The sequence below is a fragment of the Phyllopteryx taeniolatus genome, chromosome 2, assembly GCF_024500385.1.
Source record: "Phyllopteryx taeniolatus isolate TA_2022b chromosome 2, UOR_Ptae_1.2, whole genome shotgun sequence".
Lineage (NCBI taxonomy): Eukaryota > Metazoa > Chordata > Actinopteri > Syngnathiformes > Syngnathidae > Phyllopteryx > Phyllopteryx taeniolatus.
Window position 1 is genome coordinate 34,053,545 of NC_084503.1, and position 24,574 is coordinate 34,078,118.

The 24,574-nt window shown below is 40.2% G+C and overlaps 1 protein-coding gene across 5 annotated transcripts in view; it reads right to left on the reverse strand.

Moving 5' to 3' along the window:
* ush2a (Usher syndrome 2A (autosomal recessive, mild)) overlaps positions 1 to 24,574 on the reverse strand; it is a 249,264-nt gene that overhangs the window by 170,354 nt on the left and 54,336 nt on the right. For 4 of the 5 annotated variants that reach the window (XR_009787447.1, XM_061765858.1, XM_061765857.1 and 1 more), the window contains 15 exons: positions 21,151 to 21,346; positions 20,615 to 20,745; positions 20,241 to 20,448; positions 15,834 to 16,117; positions 14,536 to 14,761; positions 14,259 to 14,396; positions 14,003 to 14,183; positions 13,184 to 13,347; positions 12,921 to 13,079; positions 12,599 to 12,827; positions 12,347 to 12,470; positions 12,096 to 12,243; positions 9,524 to 9,805; positions 8,103 to 8,275; positions 7,875 to 8,022 (listed from right to left, as the gene is read on the reverse strand). Coding sequence is in view for 4 of the 5 variants with exons in the window: in XM_061765858.1 (XP_061621842.1) it covers positions 7,875 to 8,022; positions 8,103 to 8,275; positions 9,524 to 9,805; positions 12,096 to 12,243; positions 12,347 to 12,470; positions 12,599 to 12,827; positions 12,921 to 13,079; positions 13,184 to 13,347; positions 14,003 to 14,183; positions 14,259 to 14,396; positions 14,536 to 14,761; positions 15,834 to 16,117; positions 20,241 to 20,448; positions 20,615 to 20,745; positions 21,151 to 21,346 (2,791 nt within the window). In the remaining variant the exon portion in view is untranslated. Of the gene's footprint in view, positions 1 to 7,874; positions 8,023 to 8,102; positions 8,276 to 9,523; positions 9,806 to 12,095; positions 12,244 to 12,346; positions 12,471 to 12,598; positions 12,828 to 12,920; positions 13,080 to 13,183; positions 13,348 to 14,002; positions 14,184 to 14,254; positions 14,397 to 14,535; positions 14,762 to 15,833; positions 16,118 to 20,240; positions 20,449 to 20,614; positions 20,746 to 21,150; positions 21,347 to 24,574 lie in introns of those variants that run through there. The other variant, XM_061765860.1, reaches the window with a different exon arrangement.

The following is a 24,574-nucleotide window of genomic DNA, read 5'->3' on the forward strand; positions in this document are numbered from 1 at the left end:
AGGAGGCACTGGACTGAAATTATGAAAGGCATGTTGGAAATATTTTCACTGCCTTTATCAGTTCCATGAAATGGGGAAAACAACGATGGGGTTCACTAATGTACCCCCAAAAAATAAAAATATTGGATGAATCAAATATTTTTGTTTGTTTTTACTTCTCATTAGATTGTACAGGCATACTTACTGTAAAGCCCTGTGAGTATACATTGGTATGTATATCTACCCCATTGTTCCTTAAGGTTTTTAAGAGTCCTTTATAATGCATAATTGGTAACTTCAAGTTCACAAACAAAATGGTCCTCAGACGCCCCATTACAAGGCTGTAGAACCATACATAACGAGAGAAAAGTATGATACCGGTACATCATGATTTTTTTTAATGTTATACCTACAAATGAGTCTTATAAAGGGTTGAGGTAGGCATTAAAGTCATATTGCTTTACTGGTATTTTAATGAACACAAGGTATCATAGCTTTTTTTTCTTCTTTAGATAGTAAAACATTGTCTAGTTTTCCTTCTGACCCCTAGTATTTTTCAACATATGGTCTTAGCGAAAGTTACAGTTTCATTCAGCAAAGGGTCAATTTAATTTCCTTTCCTCACTTTAGATGTTGAATTAAATGTCCCTTTGAAACGCAATGAGTGCTACTGGAGCTGCAGCTTCAATATGTATTATAAATAAATCACGCCAAGACCGGCGGCGTGATATATTCAATAATGGCGAGGGGAAACATAGCCAGTGACGGAATAGTGTACAGATGTATGTGCAATTAAGTGTCGCTCCATTCTTGTATTTCTCTGTGTGTGTGTGTGTGTCTGTGTGTGTGTGTGTGTCTGTGTCTGTGTGTGTGTCCCTCTCTAATGGTCTAAATGGTTTTCGGTGGGTGTATATTAGCTCTCCGTGACACACGTGCGACCATCTTCAGTGTGACTTCTAATAGAGCTCTTAAAAGGGGAGTGGACAGCTTCTCATCTTGGCACATCAAACCATAAATTACTGCCAATCAATAGCTTTACCAGTCTATTGAAATTGAGCTATGGTGACATTAAGAACATTGTCTGCTGCTCGCGCACGCACACACATATACATACATACACACACACACATATTGGGCAACGGAGAGAGAGAGAGAGAGAATTGTGATACAGTGGGAGGAAAAAGTGTGTTAACCCTTTGGAATTTCTTAAATTTCTCCATAAATTGGTCAAAAAATGTAGGCTGATCTTCACCTAAATCACAACAATAAACAAGTTCATATTTTTATAGCACATAATCATTCACAGGACAGAAAGGAAAAACTATTCAGTCTTCAGCTGACACTGAGGTTCTTTTTTTTTTTAATCTTGCTGAGCATTCTACGCAGTGTTCTTGCAGTCATCTTTCCAGGACGGCCACTCCTTGGAAGAGAAGCAACAGTGCTGAACTTTGTCCATTTATAGACAATTTGTCTAACAGTGGACTGATGAACATCAAGACTTTTAGAGAGCTCTTTTAAGCGAGGCATGGTAAACATCAGGGAATAATTATTGACAGGAGACAGATTTAAGCCACACCTCCAAGCTTGTCTTATTGATTGGACCCCAGGTTGGCTCACACCTGACTCTGATTAGCTCTTAGAGTATCCGTAGCCTACAGGTTCACTTACTTTTCCTCCCTGTCCTGTGAATGTTACAATGTTTACATGGTATTTTCAATAAAGATATAACAACTTATCATTGTTTCTGTGGTATTAATTGAAGATGACTCTGTTTGTTTATTCGTGTAATTTAGATGAATATCAGACCACATTTTATGACCAATTGATGCAGAAATTTAAGAAATTCCAAAGGGGTCACTCATACTTTGAACTCCCACTTTACAAATCAGACTTTGGCACGAAGCAAAGTGGAGCAATGTGCAATCGTTGCTATTTGCTTCTGAAACAGAATTATCTTTATTTAGCTGGGATTTATGAATAGAATTATTATTATTTTTTAATTATTTTCATTGTAAATTGTTTATTTGTCGTAGAGGTTGTCAGGGGTGTTGCCCTCAAAGTAGTACAATGCTTGACCAAGGGTCGTGTCAAATGCTATTTTTAGTATATGCCAGGGGCCGCTTTAAAAATGTTTTTAAAATTAAACGGCGGACCACAAATGGCCCTAAAAAAAAATTGGACGGCGGACCGCAAATGGCCCCTGGGCCTTAGTTTGGACGCATTGTTCTTCAGAGCATATTTTATGAAAAAACAAAAAGAAGAAAAATACTAAAACTAATAATGCAATTCAACCAGAGAGTTTAGTATGAAATAAATAAGTACTGTATTACATTTGAATTGGACAATTTTTCAGCAGTGTGTGTGTGACTGCTACACACAAACACCGTAACACACTGCAAATGTTGCTGCAAACTTTCTCTTTTTTTTTCCATTGAGGTTTTAACTGCTAAATCTAAAAGCGAATATACTATAATATTGTTTGAATGGATTACTTCTGAAATTTGTAAAAGTGCAAAAAGAATGTATCTTATTTAAAGGTGTGATGGTGGAACAATTTAAAGTCACGATAAATAAATTGTAAAAAAAAGTATAAAGCTCTAAGTTCCAATTCCAATATGCTCTTGTACATGAACAATGGCTCACCAGTAACACCTTTCAATCAGAGATTAAGTTTTAGTGCAGTGTAAGTGACTGTTGACTGGTGTTGTGCTTGTTAATTCACCAAAATGTGTGTTTCATACAATGACACGTTCAGTTACCTTATCAGTGTCGCTTCAAACACACATCCATACACACGGACACACAAGGTTAACAGTCCAACAGAAAGGTTAATTTTAGCTGCCGAGATTGTAATGAAGCAGCTAAATCATGGAGCAGCTCCCAGGAGTCAAAGTACATGTTGGACTTTTCTGTTTTTGCAGCAAGCGACATGTCTTAACAGGCTCTTAAGCGTACAGTTACACCACACACATAAGCACACAACTTATTGACATGGTCAGCCCTTGCCATGCATATTTCTCTCCTCAAGAAGGGCCTTAGGCCAATTATGCGTAAATCAATAAATGCCCTGTTCTGTTGAGTGGTGCTACAGTGTAAGTGTGTAAGTGCGTGTGTGTGTGTGTGTGTCTTGTAGAACAAGTCTTTATGGATGTAGAATACATAAAACATCACCATCAGTCCCTGATTAGCCACTCACTTTACGTTGTGATCGATAACTTCCTGGAGAGACAAGCACAAGGAAACAATTGCAAATGCTTCAACACATATGGACAGTTTGCATCTGTCTCAGTGTGCACGTTAATGTTTGGTCATGTGCTTACTTGTAGCTCTGCTGGTTTTGCAGATGCTGCCAGCTCGCTTACAACAGATGGTACCAGCCTCTAATAGCCCGGTCATACTAATGCTAGATTTATTAGTGCATCAGTAACACACTCAAGTGCACCTTACTAGCAGTGCCGCTTAATGTACCACTTAATGCGGTTTGCAAAATGTTTCCATAGTGTTTCCTTTAGTAGACATCACCATGTTACATTTGATTACATTAACATACTTAGATATTTTGTACAAATCATGCAAGAGGTATTCACCTGTAACAAGAGGGTATCATTTTAATCCAAATAGAGTGGAACACACGAGTTTGCAGCAAGTTAAGAGTTTGACGAGTGGTTGTGCGAGTCAGCAACTCTGGTTAAATTTCAGCTGTGTGAGCAATTAAAGTATTCAGTCCTAAAAAAATGTTTGCCTTTTCTGTTTGTTTTTTTTGTAATGCCACCAAAGAAGTGTACCAGTGATGGCAAGGAGTAAGTGTGAGGATAACCACAGAACCAGAAATTGAACTTGCTGCGATAGGATCTGCTCTGCTGTCTCCTCTCCATTATGTTGTTATTTCTCCATTATGTTAACACATTATTATGTGCTGTTACTTGCATCATTGCCTGTACATCTAATGAAGGTTGTATGACGACTATTACTACTACTACTCATAATAATAATAACAATAATAATAATTATTATTATTATTATTTCCTATTTGGAAACATTATTTCTTATATGGAAAAACATGTCTTGTAATTAGCACGACTTGGAAGTCCAACAATGTCACGGACATTGTGTTCGACTATACAGGATCCACTGGAGCAGTTCTACAATTATTAGTAGGATTAGACTTTTTTTAAACATTCATTCATTTATTTTCAGGTGGGGGAATGGTTGTAAATTTGGATGTACATATTACATCCAATTACCGCAACTTCTTGTGTATAATGGACATTTCTTTTCTCCACAAAACTTTAGAGATCAATAGTGCACATTATACATGGGTATAGTAAAAGTTACAAAATTTCTTCACAGTGAAATGAGGTATATGAGTAGATGTGTTTTAGAAAAGCCATCAATTAGTTTTAAATCTTGTGATTTATTAGTGTATTAACTTACAGATTTATATTCACATTTTAAATGTTATCATTCATCTATACCTTTATTGTGTGTAAGTATTAAGGCTGTGATGCACCCTAATGTAAAGTTTCGACAGTGCAGTATTATTAATAATACTAAAGTTTACTAGTTCTTTCGTAACGTATATATTACTGCGGCTTTATAAAGTTATATTCCATCTCGCAAGTTACCATTGGCATGTTAGCCGGTTTGTACAACATACTGAAAGCTAAAGAGGTCATGTGCCCAGATAATAAGTTCACTCCTGGTGCAAGATAAACAATGACATTGTTTAAAAAAAAGAAAAAAAGGCAGCATGCTCTCTTGATTTCTCAGCGTGCCTAGCGCCATTGTATAGTTGTTAAAATGCTGTTTTATGTCAGTTAGTCTTCTAATTCTCAGAATATTTGTAATAATGTGAAGGTTAATAGAGCCTATGTGTGTTTATCTGCCCTCTGCAGCTTTTGTTGTGTCTTAACTATTGTTTTATTATCTTGCACCAGGAGTGAACGTAGTTTCTGGGCACATAACCTCTCCAGCTTTCCCTATATTGTACAAGCTGACTGATGTCCCAACTGTCACGCGGGAGGTGGAAAATACCTCCGTAAAGCAGCAGTGTTAAAACTAAACACTCGGGCGCGCCACAGCAATACAAGCCAAAGTCATCGTAAAGGCTCATTATCAGAAGATTTCCCAGTGTGGCAAGCCTTGTTGTACATTTGTTAAAATGCTGTTTTACGTCAGTTAGTCCCCTTATACCACAATTAGTTGTAATAATGTAAATGGTAATAGAGCTTATGCGTGTTTATCCGCCCGCTGCAGCTTTTGTTGTGTCTTAACTATGTTTTTATCTTGCACCACTAGTGAAAGTGTCTACCTGGGCACATGACCGCTCTAGCTTTCAGATGATGTGCAAGCTGGCTGATGTGCCAATGGTCTCGTAGCAGGTGGAAAATACCTCCGTAAAGCCACAGTGTTAAAACTAAACACTTGGCATTTGGCATATATATGGCATTTGAACAAGGGTCTTTTTATAGCCAATGCACTTAAAACAATACTAAGAAAAATGTATGCATTCACCATCACCTTTAAAATTAGAAAACATCCATCCATCCATTTTCTGAGCCGCTTCTCCTCACGAGGGTCGCGGGCGTCCTGGAGCCTATCCCAGATGTCATCGGGCAGGAGGCGGGGTACACCCTGAACTGGTTGCTAGCCAATTGCAGGGCACATACAAACAAACAACCATGCGCACTCACATTCACACCTACAGGCAATTTAGAGTCTCCAATTAATGCATGTTTTTGGGATGTGGGGGGGAAACCAGAGTGCCCGGAGAAAACCCACGCAGGCACGGGGAGAACATGCAAACTCCACACAGGCGGGGCCGGGGATTGAACCCGGGTCCTCAGAACTGTGAGGCTGACGCTCTAACCAGTCGCCCACCGTGCCGCCAATTAGAAAATTATTAAAATTATTAAAATACATTATATGATATGATATATTTTTGAATAATCTAAATATTGACATTCCGGAGAAGTCTCATGATTGCAGTTTTTAAATTACCAAGAATAAAGTGATAAACAGTGTGACACATGCAATGCAAAGTGTTTTAGATACGATTACCGACCCCAAAAAAAACCTGGCTAACGGCATATGTCGCTATCATTTCTTAGAGTTGAAACGAGGGACATCTTTGGTGTTGGATGAAACAAAACGGTGGCAACAGATGTGGCTGTTAAAAATACATTCAAAAAGTCAACTGGGTACAATAAGCCATATTGTATTGTACTGTATTACAGTCAAGAGAAGTCTTTGGAATCGCTTAAAACAAACATTGTGGCTGTGTCAACAGATGTAGCCATTAAAAATACATTTAAAAAGTCCACTGATTACAATATGAGGGATCATTCATCATCATAAGCACAGGCAAGACTTTTTAAGAATTGAATGGACTGAAAACATTGCTAATGTCGACAGATGTAGCTGTTAAGACTACGTTCAAAAGCTGAAATCCCTGAGCTAGTATTTATAGATGAAAGCTTGTTTTTTTCCCATCAACCATCCATTGTCTATTCACTCAAAATGATAAACAAAACAACAACAAAATATAATGAGGAGTAAGATGAGGAGTAAGAGTAGTGTCCACGAGTGAACAGATGGAAAAGTATGTGGAAGGAACAACAGTAAGAGTAGAACACACACACACACACACACACACACACACACGGACACACACGCACACTTGCACACAGAATGATTCATGTTTCTCTGCTACCATCTTCCATTTTTTTTTTTCAAGACAGAAGTGCCAAATTGATGAGCAATTATGGCAAAAATGTGGAAAAAGAGAATGAAAGCAATTAATGATTTTTTTAAAAGGTGTGTGTTAAGATTAAGGGCTCTATTTTCCTGACAAACTCAAATCCGGCGCAGCGCGTGACATAACTCTGTGAGGGGGCGGGTTAGACCAGGTTGTCGTAATCTCGCAGATGCATGCACCTGCCGCATTTAACAAAAGGGACTGTCTGCGCCAGTGGGCGTAAACACATTCCCTTTAAGTGAAGTGCAATGACGGTCTTGCACATGTGGAGACAGCCATCCATGCGTGACGGTGCATTGTCACTTGGCCAATGTGGCAAAGGATAACCTGTTAAATACAGGATGAGCTGGTGATAACCGCGGGCAAATTAAATATGTCCGCGGACCTCATGAATCTATCCCCATCCATGCATGTGCCATAGCTGCCCATGGAAAATGTGAAAGATTATCCAAATTTTATGAGGTTTTTCAAAGAAATACTGACTTAATTCTGTTTGTTTTTGTTGTCAGAAAACTGCGACGAATCATCACCAAAATCTATGTCGACATCTCTACCTCTGCCCTCTTCAACCTCTGAAAATATCAGAATGAAATCCCTAATATTTTGGGATTTATGGAGGTTAAGCGTTTTCCTCTCAATAAGCGCTCACCATAGAGAAAAAGGTTAAGATCGCTTAATGTCACAAAACTGCGACCAGTTGTCACCAAAATTTATGTAGACATCTCTAGCTATGCCCACTTTGCCATTTGAAAATACCGCATCAGAACAAAATCCACAATAATTTGGATTTTATATCCATATGGCAGCACCTGCGAAGGCGTCATATTCTCGGGTGAGCAGCAAAAATTTGCTGTAATAAATGTGTTACGTTAGACATTATATGTCATATTGGCATGAAAGAAACTTTTTTCACAACCCCTAGGTTGAATTTTTTTTCATTTTCCTTATACGTATTTATAATGCGCTCAATCGACTTGATTATTTTGGGGCAGGGGTGGGGGGGATGCAAATTATACATGACAAATTATGGTATGGTGATTACAATGTATTTAGTCTTCATTCACTGTAGGCGTGGTTAGCAAGTGTGAAAATACCCGACTTAGATTTTTTTAAATGAAAACGAACGTGTCGGTGTTACCTGCTGGTTGAGTCTGACCAGAGCTGGCAAGGCTGGTAATGCAGCCTTTTTTAGTGCAAAGTGTCACAGTAAAGTTGTACACATGGTAAGGCTTCAACCCTTTTACTATATAAAGGGACTTGGCTGAGGGTCCAAACCGCTGCAGGACCTGAGAAAAATGGATGACAATTTTATTCATGTAGCAGAAGAAACCACATCTTTATATAAAGGAGAAAGTATGACACTAACTTGGCTAACAACTGGAGGAGCATAGATGTTGGTCTGTTCAGTCTCCAAACTGACACAATATTCTATGACCTGCCCTCTGGCAATGACCCCTTGACCTTCAGAAGTACTCCATGTGACCTTAAGACTGGTGGAGGACAGTGCAGTCACATCTGGAGGAGGCATCAACTCTGGAACTAAAGATATTGGTACATAAGCCCACTCAGTGGCTTTAGCCTCTGTTGATTTATACTACTGATACGAGTGAGACAATGTGTTTTTCTAACGCAGCATAGTATGTATACACATATTCACAAAATCACTGACACACACCCAACATTAAAATGATGTTATCATATGCTTGTTACCCAGACACATAGCTCAGAGTGATGTTGGGGGCAAACGCTTAGTCTTAATGAGCCATATCATCTCTTTGAAATTCAAATACCTTAATGAGTACCCCCCTAAGAAAGCACACATGCACACACACACACACACTTTTCATTTCTTCCCTCATTTCCCTCGTTCTTGCTGACATTATGTCTAACAGCCTGTTGTGTTATTTTTAAATAAAAATCAGATTTTATTGCGTCTGTTGAAATTGGGTAATTTTTCCCAGTGAGCTTTTACACACCATGTTCCATTTCATTACAAGTGTACTGGATTAGAAAATGCTGCCAAAGCCAAACATAGATAATTACTGAATGCTTGATTAAGAGCTACACTGCAGCTTTTTTCCTGAGGTATTTTTTTATTTTCAATATAAAAGAAATAAAAAAAATGAGGAAGAAAACAGAATATAAAACAAAAAGTCACTTTAATATTGATGACGCTGATAACAAAATATTGACTATTTCATTGTTTGTGAGCTATAAACGAGTAATTTGATCCTCAAAAGTCCTCAGTCTTGCTCATTTCATAACTTAATTCTTGTAAAATTCTATTTTTTTATTTCATAATATTAGGACTTATTTTATTCCCTTAAAAAACACACATTTCTTCTTGTACAAATACAACTTTATTTTCATAATTCTAGATAAGCGGTAAAGAAAATGGATGGATGGATATTACTTTATTCTCGTAAAATGAAAACTTTAAAAAAAAAACACATTCTAGTACGTCAGATATTCTTGTAAAAATATTTTTTTCATTTCAGTCAAATGGACAATTTTAATTTTGATAACTAACACATTGGTATTAACTTTAAATTTAAATAATATATATATATCCAACCAAATATTAAAATGTTGCATCTATCAAAACATGTCGATTAATAAATAATTGTATCAATATTACGTGTCAACCACATCTCTTTTCTTCATCTTACTGCATAAATTTTAAATACCGTGGAGAGATGAAATAAATTGGGGAAAAAAAAAAGAAAACACACATATTGAATGTAAAACAATGAAGGAAACGCACAGGTCCAGGAAAGGTGTACAAACCTCCCTCCATTGTGCGTGCGGTGGTCCACCCTGATGTGACATTTCCTGCCATATTGACGCTAACGACTCTCATCTGATAGGTGGAAAATGCCTGCAGACCGCTCACAATGGTACTGCTCTCAGGGGGAAAAGCTGTGCTCCTATTGATGAGCTGCGCTTGAGACAGGGTGCTTGGATCCAGCCATCCAGTGCTGACAAAAACTCTTTTTTCACCAGTCAGAGTTGACAGGCTGTGAGGCTCTGCCAGCCCCCGTAAAAACAGCTCATACCTTGTGATAACTCCTGTAGGGAAAGCAGTTAAAAAGTTATGTGCAGTAGATTAAAAGTGAGCCATCGTAAAGACAGGAGATTTAACTACAGTGGTGGACACGCTGCCTATTTCTGCTTTGAGAATTTATAAAGTAATTACATCATACATAAACATGCGCACAACACTGGGGACACCTGCACAATGTAATGTGATCTGAAAAAAATCTGCCTTATTATTACTGATTGATTCATTGTTGTAGTATGGAGGGGGAAAAATACTTTGCATAATCTGGTTCCGGCTTGAAGCTGTAACAAGCTTTTAACAGTGCAGGCCAGATGTGAAGTAGGTGGGGAGCATGTTGGGAGTAACGTTGCATGAACATGAACTTTATTTCTCTTCAAAAGCAGCCTGTGGATAACTGTACCGCACCCTGAACCTGTCTAGACACTTTATTGCTGAATACTTAACCATCCCTGACAGAATGATTTTTTTCCCTTTTAGCCACGGCTATGTGCTGGTACCTTTTACACCCACAGCACTCACTGACACGTGACAAAAGATGCTAGATTATCACTCTTAGCGCAATAACAGTCATTACCCCAACCACTCTTCTCAAACAACGTGTACTGTATTGAGATTACATTTCCTGAATGGATCTAATTTTTCCAACCACTCTACTGTCACGTTATAGAGGCATCATAGAATCAATTAGATTATGAAGCCCTGTTAGCTACTCTTTTCTAATTTCTATTTAGACAATGTCTATTGTTGGCACCTAGTTGAATTTAGTCCCTTTATTATGTTTTTTTTAATTCTGATGTTGTGAAAGGATGTGCTAGAGGGTCAATATTTGGCACTGTGAAGGATCGCACTCAAATGGTAAGCATGCACTTGTCCCATCTATCTATTAGAGTTGTTCCAGTAGGAAAATGACAAATAAAATAAGGCCCAAGATCCATCCATCCATTTTCTGAGCCGCTTCTCCTCACTAGGGTCGCGGGCGTGCTGGAGCCTATCCCAGCTATCATTGGGCAGGAGGCGGGGTACACCCTGAACTGGGTGCCAGCCAATCGCAGGGCACAAACAACCATTCGCACTCACATTCACACCTACAGGCAATTTAGAGTTGTCAATTAACCTACCATACATGTTTTTGGGATGTGGGAGGAAACCGGAGTGCCCATAGAAAACCCACGCAGGAACGGGGAGAACATGCAAACTCCACACAGGCGGGGCCGGGGATTGCTATTCAGAACTGTGAGGCAGACGCTCTAACCAGTCGGCCACCGTGCCGCCGGCCCAATATCCAGTATATACTATTGTACAAATAAATTGAATGGAGAGTTATGAAATGCTCTTTCAATGTTCCCTCCCTTATCTTATACCCTTAAAACCATGCAGTGTATTATTTACATATAACGATCTCTACTCTCTCTTAGAACCCAACGAGTCTGACGTTTAAATAGAGTCAAGAAGAAAACAGTGGAAAGTGTAAGGGTTAAGTCTTCATCAGTTGAGCTGATGACAGCCAAAATGAAGGAAAATGGAGCCAAGAGAGCATGTTATGAGGTGTGGTATATGGCACAGATTAACAGAGAAAGACTGAAAATGCACAGACACAGAAACCCTGACTGTGTATGACACTGAGCCTTAGAGCCAGCACAAAGCCCTCTGGATTTCGAAAAGGCACTTGCACTTCTGTGTATTCCTGTTAAACGGAGTGGGTGGGGGTGTAAGGCTTGAGTGACAAACACAAGCCGAGTCATTCTTGATGAGAATAATGAGCATGTCAACATTTGGAAGCAGCATACAGCAGTGACAGAAAACTGGAAAATTAATCACGTTCAACACGCTAATAGTAGAGTCCACACAGAATCAGTGGAATGGCATGATCAATTCATTTTAAATTTGGATTTCATCTATATTTGGAAAATAATTCTCCATTTACAACATTTGCCTCATCTTTTTATTAGTTCTTCCAAAAATTATTTTTCTTCTTAGATTTGTAGTGTAGCTATTGAGGATCAAAATGTTAGTACATGAATTAATTGAGACCAACCTTAGTTTGCTGCCAAGTAGTGAAATGCATTATGCCCTTAGTGCCTCAAGACTACACAACCCAACCTTGTTGGTGTGAATGGTAGATGACTTAAGATCCCCATGCTTTATCATGCCCATCCCTAGTGGGCTGTACCTCACGTTAAAGACACTTTAAGAGTGTCTCTGTTTATGGAGTGATTTTGTCACCACTATAGCATCACAACAGTGCACGAGGCAGTCGTAAAACTTTACAGTTGTGTAGTTTCGTTCAAAATGACTCACCGTTTGGCTGAGCGGGAGGCTCCCATGAAGCGAACAGAGTGTGAGGTCCGGTGGCAGTGACCTTGGGAGCGGATTGGTTTTGTGGGAGGGCAGCAGCTGTCAGAAGTGACAAAGGTAAAGTAGAAGTGCAGCCTCCAGATGAACATGCCTTTCAAGAGAGGAGGAAACATGTCATTTAGTGCAAAAATCCTTGATAAACCCATAAAAAGCCTTTTTTTTTTTTTTTTAAAAGTTGGTCTTTTCTGACCCACCTGCAGAGTGACAGTGTACTGGGTGAAGGCTTTTAGGCCACTTGCCACTGCCTCAGTCAATAAACCTGTGTAGTGGATGACAGGCTCTGCTCCGCTAGAAGACTCTGTGGAGGACAATACAAACCTGCGGGACACAAATACAAGGATTTCCAAGTCCCTTTCTTCTCATTTCATGACACTTTTTAAAGGGATGAGCATGTGAACAAAAGTATTGGAACCAATGCAATACCATCTGCTCTCAAAATCTCTTACCGCTCCACTGGGCCTGTGTTATTCGGTGGTGCACTCCAGTTAAAGCTAGCACTGGTGGGGCCAGGTCGTCCCACAAGGTTTAAATGGAGCAGGTCCAATTCAGGTGGAGCTCCTAAAGTTTGGTACGAAGAAGTTGCACTAATGGTCTCACCGGCTACATTAGCCGTAATAAGCCAGTAGGAATAGTTCGTGTAAGGGGACAAACCAGCGTCTGTGAACAATTCAGGGCCTGAAGAAAGATTACATGAGAATGGATGTAAGACTATTGAGGAATTTAAAAATGACTGGAAATATAGAAGGGTGTCATCCAGTGTGCATTTACAGAAAGGATAGCTGCGCTGTATGCTGTGCACAGCCTGCCAGTCCCTCATGAGAGTGTAGTTGAGAGTGTTTGAGTTTGGGGAGTCAGGCTGATGCCAAGTCAGATTAATGGAAGAAAAACTGAGAGAAAAGGCTACAGGGGCAGGTTGCTGCGATGGGGCTGCAAGGACACAAAAAGAGCATGGGATCAAATTTAATAGACAAGACAACAACCAGTGACTGTGACAAACAGAGCCTGAAATCTGTGTGTGTAAAAAAACAGACCTTTACTGCAGCCATAGACGTTCTCTGCACGTAAATGGCTTGCTCCATGTTGACATGCATCACATTTGTCCCCAGTAACCAGCAGTTTACACTCACACACTCCTAAATCTGAAGTACAGGAGCCATTGACACTGCCCACAGGGTCACATGCACATGGTTGACATCTGGATGAGCAGTGGGAGGGTGTAATTCAAAGGTGTTGAACAAGATCAAAGCATAGATTACTATTAACATACTAGAGACTTTGTACAGGATGTTATGTTAACAGACAAACATATTAATTGATTATGAAACCAATTACACTAAATTGCTTGTGGTCATAGGATGTGTTTCAACAAGCTGACCTTATGATACAGATATGGCAGGATAGCTGTAGTTTAAGCAATAATTGAAGGAAAATCTACAAAACAAATGTAGCTGTAATGACTACATTGTATTATCTATAAGTCAGTAAAACTAATGTGAAAGTGGTGCAACAAAAACTGGACTGTCTTTCACAGTGTGTGTGCATGTGTGACTAATGGTATACAGCATGTTGTCTAGGTCTCCAGTGTGGTGTTACCCTCACTGGGGCAGGGCAGTGGGTGATCATCGGGCCAACCACCTTACACTTTCACAGTCATATACACATACACATGAAAGTGCTAGTTGAGAGTGTTTTGTTCACACTCACTTATGGACAGCACATCATCAGGGAGAGTGATAGTGTATTACCCTATACACACAGGCATGATTTTTTTTTGTTTTACCTTACATGCTCTGTCAAAAGCCAGTCTGCACAGCAGAAATACCAAAAGTTTCTGGGTGTACTCAAGCTACCTTCCCAGGCCAGGGTTGAATCCAAAGAAGGTCTCCCGACAGTGGTCGCAGCGTCGCCCTCTCACCGAGGGATGGGCACACACACACTGGCCAGTTTGGCTTTCACACTTGCGTTGTACTGCCCCCATGGGATGGCAGTCACACTCCACACACATAGTCTGATCTAGGGAAAGGTAGAAACCTGAAGAGACATAAAATACAATTACTGTTTGAAATCAGAGACTGATGCATCCGTTTAGCTTCCAAACACACCAACCAGGTTGGCATGTTCTGCAGTCTTTTCCATAGCGTGTTGGCGTGCACACACACTGCCCTGTGGTGCTGTCACACACTGAGCCAGCCACTGTTCCTCTTGGGTCACATGTACACTGTGCACAGCCCTGGAATGACCCGTCTGATAGGACACAGAAAAACAATATTCAGTGAGATAGTAAAAAATTTGAAAACATAATCAAACTGGCCCGCGACCCTAGTGAGGAGAAGCGGCTCAGAAAATGGATGGATGGATGGATAATCAAACTGGCTTTTCTTACTCTGTATATCTGAACTTGTGTGAAAGTAGTTGCGGGCACAGTTGGTGCACTGCATCCCCTCCACCCCGTCTCTGCACGGGCACTGTCCAGTCCCCATGTCACATATTCCCTCCGGCACCGTGCCGTTAATGTCACATGCGCACGGCAGACAACCCAGGGAGTTTCGGAGCTCCAAGGTGTGGTAACCATGACGACAAGAGTCACAGAGATGGCCTTCCACATATTCCTGAAAGGAGAGAAACAAAAGAAATATGAAATCTTTTAATAAATCCCCCAGGGCACCACAGAGATTTTTTTTATTTTAACATAAATGAAGCAATCTGGAAGACTCCATCCATCCATCCATTTTCTGAGCCACGTCTCCTCACTAGGGTCGCGGGCGTGCTGGAGCCTATCCCAGCTGTCATCGGGCAGGAGGCGGGTTACACCCTGATTGCTGGTTGCCAGCCAATCGGAGGGCACATACAAACAAACAACCATTCGCACTCACAGTCACACCTACGGGCAATTTAGAGTCTCCAATTAATGCATGTTTTTGGGATGTGGGAGGAAACCGGAGTGCCTGGAAAAAACCCACGCAGGCACGGGGAGAACAGGCAAACTCCACACAGGCGGGGCCGGGAATTGAACCCGGCTCTAACCAGTCGGACACCATGCCGCCTCTGGAAGACTCTGAATAGTATAATAAGGAAAAATAAATAAATAAATCTTCACGCAGAAAAACATTTATTTACACCGCTTAAGTACATGTTGATGTACAAATTTAAGATTAAAATTAAATTTGCCTCTTCTTTGCTTTTTTGGCCTTCAGCCAGGCCCATCTCCACCTGTACCTGATGCCTGCTTCAAGCTGTGCCACATGAATTGCATCCTCCTCTAAGCACTCATTCTGGAAAATAATTGACTAAAATCATTCTGTTTCACTTTTTTCTTTCACTATTACCAACTTCAAAGGCTAATCCCAAATGCATCCTCCAGAAGAATATCAAGTACAATATTTTCTGTTTTTATTGGCCATTTCTAAATTTGAAGTTAGTTCATTCTGTGTTGTGACATAATCCTTAACATCGCTCCATCGCTTAATACATTTAACATTAACATCCTTAAACTAATTAGATAATTGTAGGGGCGTTTCCTTAGGCAAAAAAGTACTTTGTTCTAAAATCATAATTTGCCTAACAATAACCTAATTTAGATAAAACAGTGGCCAGCTGTGACTTTTTGCTTGTTCAACATGGTGACTTTGGCAACACTGTGTGACATAATTAATTATAAACAATGAAAACATGTTAACTTGCCTTGCACACACATTGGCCTGTGTGAGGATCACAGTCTGTCCCAGGTACTGTTCCTTCTATTGAGCAGTTGCAGGCGCTGCAGGTTCCCTCCAGCCTCAAACCAGTCAAACCACGGCCACATGAATCACAGCGCTGGCCCCCCACCCCAGGCTTACACGCACACTGGCCCCCCTCGGGCTCACAGAACGGGCTGAGGGATCCCGAGGGGTTGCAGTCGCATGGGATGCAGCCGTCCGAGCGGGACAGGTTCCAATAACCAAATTCACAACGATCGCAAGACAGGCCTGTGTGGAGAGCGGAAGAAATGCGCGACATGATGACAGCAGCACCAACTATAAAATAAAGGCATTATACATTGAAAGCTTATTATTTAAAAAAATTAAATAAATAAATTTTAAAAAAGGACTAGTCGCTCTGATTTGAATGATTTCTGCATTCATACTGTACATGAGTGAGTGTGAGAGCAAGAGAAATGGTGGTTGAGTGTATAAAACTGCCATCATTAGAGTCGGGCCCTCTACATATGATGGATCACTTACCTAAGGCCAAACACTTAATTTCACTGAGCAGGAAAATAAATAAATTAAGGAACTACAAAGAACGAAGGGGGAAAAGGCAGGGTGATGGAGAGAAACAGAGATGGATGGAGGAACCTAAAAATACACTCAATTATGATATACTTCCATTTTTGTGTTGAAACAATAAAAGGCGATGTCCATTTGACACCTCAAGAGTCAATCTTACTTGTTTCCCAAAGCTTAAGAGAAATACAGAAAATATTTCTATCATTGCCAAAGAAATACAGATCTCCTACTGTGCATTCTCCAATCATGGAATAAATGTATACCTGATAAAATATCAAATTTATTAGTTAGTATAAATCAACTAAAATTGAATTGCAAATACATAATTGACTCATGTAACTCAACCAAATGATGTACATTCAAAAGCATGCATCTCTACTATCCCAGCTATCTTCAAAGAAAGCTTTTCATCAGACAATATACAATACTATAAGTATTGTATGTAATGTAGTTTCAATAGAAATATATCGTATATATCTGTACTTTATTAGGTATTTGCCTTATCTCTAACGAGCACACAACCAACACAATACTGTAGCACATTTGAGACTGGGTCTCAGAGAATAGGTTAATTGTGTACAGGCAGCGTACATGATATAAAGTATCAACACAGTTGTAATCATTTTAAAGTCTTCCAAGGTTTTTTTTTCTTTTTTGGATTGTGTAAAAGATCACTTAATAACAGCAGTATAACTGATTATACTGGAGGAGGTTTTAGCGCAGCAATACAACTGGGCTAGTTAAAGTGTGATATGTGGTGTGAGTTAGCAGGGCTTATTTGAATATGCCATACGTATTCTGTGACAGGCAATCTGTCCCTAAATGGATGCCTGGGGGCAATACAGTCCCCACAGCCGTTTATGTGGTGGGTACGAATGTGTATTTGTGTGTGTGCACCCATAGTGTATATTAGTGCAATTGCACAGGGTTGCAAGTGTGTGTGTGTGTGCGTGTGTGTCAAGACACTTGGCAGAACCCCCAATGCTCTCATTTTAATAACTTTATAGATACAGTATGAGTATTTCTCAACATAGATCATATTTCACACAAGTACAGGCATACTAAACGTGTGACTATGAGAATGTGTTTGGTGGTAATGTAAAGAATTGTATCATGAAGCACTGCATGGTACCATACCTTCACAATAAAATGACAATATAATTATAGAATTTAGAACTAGAAGCTTATATCACAAAATAATTAAGTCTGTGTCCAAGGATCCTTTTTTCGCTTTATTTTCATATCTTCTAAAAGTACAGCCTGGCACGGCAACAAAGGACAGAATATACAGAAAAGTAAGAGTACACTTAACAAGTTGGAACAGCAACAAATTACTGTATATATGTAGAAAAAGATCGAAATTAAGGTAAATATTTGCAGTTTCATAAATCAGTAGGAATACCCAGAGTAAAGCAAGTGCGGGGAGTAGGGTTGGGCACCGTTTGAATTTGAGTGTTTCCGGTTCCGATTCCGGCTCCTTATTCCGATTCCGGTTCCAAACAATTATCAATTCCAATTCTTTTAGGGGTTGTTTCAAAAAGGTTTGCATGGTTTAAATAAAGGGTGTCCAAATTATGAACATCCATTTACTTAGCAGCCCGCAGCATTGACTAAAATGAACATTTGACTCAGGGTTCTTTATAACCAGTATCACTATCAAACCTATGAACTAAAAGGCAATCTGTGTGGAACTAACCCAATTGACTTAATAGTCATTAATTAATGTTTCAGCTAAAAGTTAAATATAGCATTGTTAAAATCGTTATTTGGGACTGTTTTATCACATCAAATGGGTTTATATGTGCACGTTTTAACTTGACTTCCTGTGTTAAGCTTGTTGCCTTTTATTTTGAAGGGTGCGCACCGGAACTCAGCATTTTGGTGATTTTGTTTTTTTAAATGGATGGAACCAAATGCTATAAAACAATACCTTTCCTTACCCAACGATGAGGCACAAGGTTAGTGTTTGTGATGCAACGTTTATGTAAATTTTGACCCAATTCATTGTGATGTGAAGTTGCTACGGTGAAGTTTTGGCTCAATGTTAAGCTTTTATTTTTCTGTCATCGGCTCTTACGTTGGTTTGAAGACGCTAAAAGCCATCAGTGCAAAAGTGCAACCAGCCGTTTAACCTTGTTAGCTGTCTCAATGTTCGCATAGATCAATTTATTTATACCCAATTTATTTATAGACTGAGAGTTGACTTCACTGAAGCTCCACGCGGTGTAGGCTGAGACTAGGAGCGCGTCAGACGCAACACAGCATGAAAGTCTCCTTTACACAATATAATCTTATTCCAAGTGCTGCACTGAGGCGACTGGTCATTAATTTTAACAAACTTAAGACACACTTTTGTTCACCGCCGCCGCCGTTGGGCACAAGCACGTCTTTCTGCGCATTCTTCTTTGTTGGTTTACACCGCTTCTTAATTGGTTTTCGCCACTTCTTATTCGGGGCCGAAGGACTAGGCATCGAAACTGGGAACCGAAATTTTTAAATTACTCGTTAGTCCTGGTACCAATCAGTTCTCGATGCCCAACCCTAACGGGGAGAACGTGCAAACTCCACACAGGAGAGCCTCAAGCAAGATTCGAACCTGGGAGCTCTCAGCTGTGAGGCCGACAGGTAGGTGTGTGTGTGTGTGTGTGCGTGCGTTTTGACCCAGCCCTTTTATCAGTAGCCAGCTGGTTAACAGGCTCATGCATCACCATTTCAAACACTATTATGTACACACTGCACCCTGGCACCATGCTAAGAGTGTGTGCGTCTGCATGCGTGCCCGCCTGTACACATTCCAGTGGCGTCTCTCTGAAGCGTGCCTGCCATCGCTCTGCTCAAAGTATCAGCTTGGCGGTAATAAATTGCCATAATCAAACCTCATTTCTGAAAAATACCTGTGGGAGCGAGCAAACAAACAAGGACAGAAGAAAGCGAAGGCGAGGACTTGTCAGAGGGAGAGGGGGGTAAATACAAGGGGCTGCATTCGTTTGTTTTAATCAACTTGGCATTGAATTAGAGAATTAAATAGCAACTTGGAGAATTAAATAGCAACTTAGTCGTTACAATGCATTCACACACACACACAAACACACGCGGACACGTACTTAAAATGGATACAGCTCGGCAAAAACAAAATTGCATGAACACATCCACTTGCTCCCCCTTTCACATATACTTTAACGGACATTACACACATTAACAACTTTGAACAAACACGTTTGAACATGTGCACACACACAAGCGAAGGGCCCTTGATAGCGAGGCTTAGCAATAACCACGATGCATTGAGTTGAGGAGCGCTGGCTGGTTTTGCATTTCATACGCGCGCGCTCTTCAAAGACACACAGGGGAGAGAGTGAAACCATTTATCACAAAGAGACGCACAACGGCTGCAAGCACCGCCAGTGGAAAAGCCTGTTTATTTTGGCTGGCATAACACTTTCGGCTATGCATGTGTGTGTTTATGAAAGGGCGTACACACATGCCTATTTCGAGGGCACACACAGTTTATCAACTTCCGTTTGCTTACGCATGCAGGGAAATGACGGGTTGAGTTGATCTATTTATCAAAATTTCAGTTATTGTCAAAGAGCAATACAGTGGAACATCTAAATCAGCCTTCATGTCAGACAATCTGGAATATGACAGCACTTGTTCTCATTAGTCCAACTAACTTTGGGCGAGAGGCGGGGTACACTCTGGATTGGTCGCCAGTTAATCGCAGGGCACTTGTAGACAAACAAGCTTTCACACTCACATTCACACTTACGGACAATTAGACTACCTCGGTCTACCTAATGTGATGGCCGAAGAGTGCTTGTACCTGTCACATGCGCTTTGCACTGACACTGCCCTGTATGCTGGTTGCAGCTGGCAACACTTCCTGTGGAGGAGCTGATGGCACCTATTTCACTGCATTTACAGCGAGTGCAGCCCTCTGGATTGGAAGCGTGAAGACCATAAAAGCCAGGTGAGCAGTCTGCGCAGCGCCGCCCCGTTACAGCAGCCTTACACTGACACTGGCCTCCAACCTGCAAGGTGTGAGGCGCAAGGAGTGTTGTTGACGGGAAGTGATGGCAGCATGGCACAAGAGGGAAAATACATACTGATAGCCTTAAACTTCTACTGCTATTGCCAAACAAATTACATTTTCAGTCATGACAACTGAAGGTGTCACTTGTCAAATAAATGTGTTACCTGGAAACACTCAGTGCTGCCATTGAGAGTTCCAGCAGTGTGACAGTAGCAGAGCTGGCACACATGGATTGAAGCAGGATCTGATTGCTCCAGCCTGAAAAAGCCACTTACACAGAGCTCGCAGTTCCTACCTAAGCAAGACGGGGACAAAAATGTGTAAAACCACAAAGCCAGAAATCAAGGAACTTGCTAGAAACCATTCAGGGATTAAGAGAGCCACTAAAGCTAAAAAACATTTCCGTTTTAACTTCATTTGTCTCAGTGGTAAAAGTGACTTTGCGGGAAATAAATTGCAGGACTGACTGGGACAAAAAGCCCAATACAGAAGCAGGTTGAAGAAAGGCAAGAACAACTTCTAATAACATACCCAATAAATAAAAAGTAGTACCAATTGAAACATGTCAAACAAAGGATGACTCGTATGAATGTTAAGAACAGTAATCTACGTTCACCCTTTCATTCTCACGTTTACCAATAAATTTACATTTCCAATGTCTCAATTAGAACAGTTTTGGTGGCTGTCTCTAAGGCAGTACCCATTGTATTGTGCATGCAGTTGTCACAGACTCCTCCTCCTCCCAGATATTGTTCCGTTGGTTGGTCATCAGCCCAGGCATCATAGTGACAGGAGTGGGCGTGGCCATTGCACTGGCAAGGCCGACAGTTCATTGGCTGGAGCTGATCACCTGGCCGGAAGGGTTTGTCATTGTAGAGGGGCGCACAACGCTGGCACTGCACAGAATATAAAAATGATGAATACATGCATTTAACCGTCAAAATATACAAAAAAGATGCACCCCCAATTAATACTATTATGCAAAACAATGGGCATAAGATTAGGATTTTGTCTTCATACAGAACCAAAATGGACTTGAAATAATACAGTGAAGCAGTGATTTGAGTGTAGATTCTGAGCATTAATTGAACTTAACTTTACATTTATACTTCATCCATGTAATGTACAACCATCAATTACAGGGGCTAAAAAGTAACTGGACTAAGTAAGATAATTGCATATAAAATATGTGGAGCAACATTTATTTTCCAGTCATTTCAGGGACCTTCTGAAAGATTTTTAATAAATTAGCCCTACATTCTAAGAATTATTTTGTCAATGCATGGGCCGCATAAGCAGCATGAAATAAAACATTTGTGTTATTGACAAAGGCCTTTTGTTCCCACACAACTAGTGTGTATAAAAACAGTACCATGACTATAAAGAAAGAATGACACACAGCGAGAGAGGTGGAAAATGACAGAAAGCAGCAGCCCTTGTTCATCAAAATACAAAGAAAGAGAGAAGAATACACAACTGAATAGATAACCACGAGATATTGTACACTTTACAATAGGACGCCTGTGCATTTAGACACAAATCAACTGATTCACACAGCTCAAGAAAATCAAGAGTGCTAATGAGGAATGACTTGGAACAGCCAGCTCTCACAGGCATACTTTCATGTCAAAATAAACAGCAAGGTGTGTGTGTGTGGAGCAAAGGGTGGGGGGTATGAAATAAAAAATGCATTTTTCTGAAGCAGAGTGCAGCAGTAGAGGCGGGAAACAGCGAGTACAAAGCCTTTGATTTTGTTCAGCAGTCAGTACAAATTATGGTGGACAAGGGGGGCATCAAATGGGGGGGATTAAAAATGTATTAAAAAACACAGGAGTTCCTCCCTTATGTGACACATGCAGACCTGCACTGGGCCTATTAGGTATGACACACAGAGGAGGGGAACAAAAGGAGGATAGGAGAGGGAAATGGGGGTAGGGTAGGGTAGGGTAGGGTAGGGTAGGGTGCCCCCCCCCCCCCCATTTTGTATAATGGTGAGGAGCAAGCTGGTGTGAACAGAAATGAGGTAAATATCATTGTGTTTTGCTCAATAAAAGAGGCATTACAGTGGGAGAATATATTGGTGGTAAGAAAGCTATAAAATTAGGTAAGGACTATATTAATTCTTTGTCTTAAGGACAACTTCGTTCTCCATGGGTTTAGGGAACGTGGCAAGATTGGATGAGTTTGGTGTGAAAGAAGCCCATAAAAAAACCTTCAGGATGAACTAGAACAGCCACTATGAGCTTTAGGCCCTCTCTAAGGTCCAACATCAGTGACGATGAATGGATTGAAATTCCAAAGAGACAGTCCAAAGACAGTCTTGTAAAAATGAATGACAAAAGAAGGGAAGCTATTACCACTGAAACAGGTGGCCCAACATGTACATTTTTAAGTTTTTTTTTTTCTTTAACTGTAAAGACTCTATATATGGGATCAACAAAGAGTGAAACCTACCGTACCGTCATTCACTCCAAAGACCAAAGAAGCATGCAAGAAAATGCATCTCCCAGAGAAGTAATGCACTGTTTGCATGTCTGTATTTTCGTTCAGAGTGTTGTTTCCTTGTGGGTGATTATTAACAAAATCATATAAGACAGCAGGATATTCTCTGGAGAATAGATGCACACACATACGCATAACAGCACGGTAGACAAGCCTTTCAAGACCGTCACATGCAGACTCTTTGGGGATGATGCATGCCAGGAAGTCCTGTAGTTCTGTTTGAATGCTCCTGTTTGTGAAATCGTTACCATCACAATCTGCCTCTGTTTATTCATGCCCAAATCTATTCAACGGGCCCATCTTGGTGTATCTCAATGTCCTAAAACAGCATCAAAGTGAATCCAAGTGCTTTCCTCTCTGCACTTTGAAACTTTGAATAGACAGCTCTTGTTGTATCTTTATTTTCTTGGTGTCATCCATTGGCGAGGAGTTCAAGAGCAAAATGTAGCCAGTTTACAAGTCTCTCCCATATACATCCTTCCCTTATCATGCCTCTTTCGTCTCCTCAACATGAGTAGACCCATCTTCCCACCCTTCTTACTCAAGTCTTTTTGCTCATTTTCCCACCTCTCTTCTTCACTCAGACTTCCCCCTCATCTCTCTGGCGTCTCCCAACAACTTGTTCTCATAGCTACATGGAGTATGTGACCAGGAAATATTACCATAGCAAATGAAAAGGGGGAGGATTTCCCCCCCCCCCTGCTTTTCATTCAATGGTGCATTACCATCCCTCTCGCAGCCTGCTAATTAGTCGAGGGATTGGTGTTTGGGACTTAAGAGTGCACATGTTCATTCTCTTCTTCATCTCAAAAGATATTGATGGGACTCCATCTTCTGCAAACAGCATAGGTGACAAAGAAGTAACACAAGTTTAAGGTTTTCAATTGTAGCACTTGTCTTTTGCCATTTAGTGGGCTCATTGTGATGTGTCTGCAAATAAACTGAAACAAGACTGTCGATATCGTTGCAAAATATACTAATGCAAACTGTTTATGACTGAGTAAAATAAAGGGAATGTTACATAAATATTTTATTGCAGTTTATTTTAAAATTTTATTATCTTTAAAACATTTATATCAAGTTATGATAGATATATTAGGATTTCATAATATACACCTGCGGAATTTAATGGGTAATACAAAAGGTGTATCAAAAAAGTATGTCCAAAAAAAAATAATACTTCAGCAAAGCCTCTGGATCTGAGTTTTTAATCTATATATCATACTTACAACATATCTAAAGCTCTGGTTTGATCATGATGCCAGAAGTGTATTACCTTATTATTCAGGTTGCAGTTTATAAGGAAATACAACTACACTGTGCCATACTTGCTGTATATAATATAGTATTGCTCCTCTTATTTAGCTAAAAATGTTAACCAAACTACTACAAACCCAATTCCAATGAAGTTGGGAAGTTGTGTAAAATGTAAACAACACTCAATAAGCGTTTGGGAACTGAGGAGACTAATTGTTGAAGCTTTGTAGGATTGTAGGAATTATTTTCCATTGGCTTTTTTTGTTTTGTTTTTTTTGGGCCTGTTCGGCTGTTCAGTCAAACAGAAAGGTGGATCTGTGTCCCTTTTATGTGGGAACAGTTTTATTGTGCCACAGTGGAGTTTT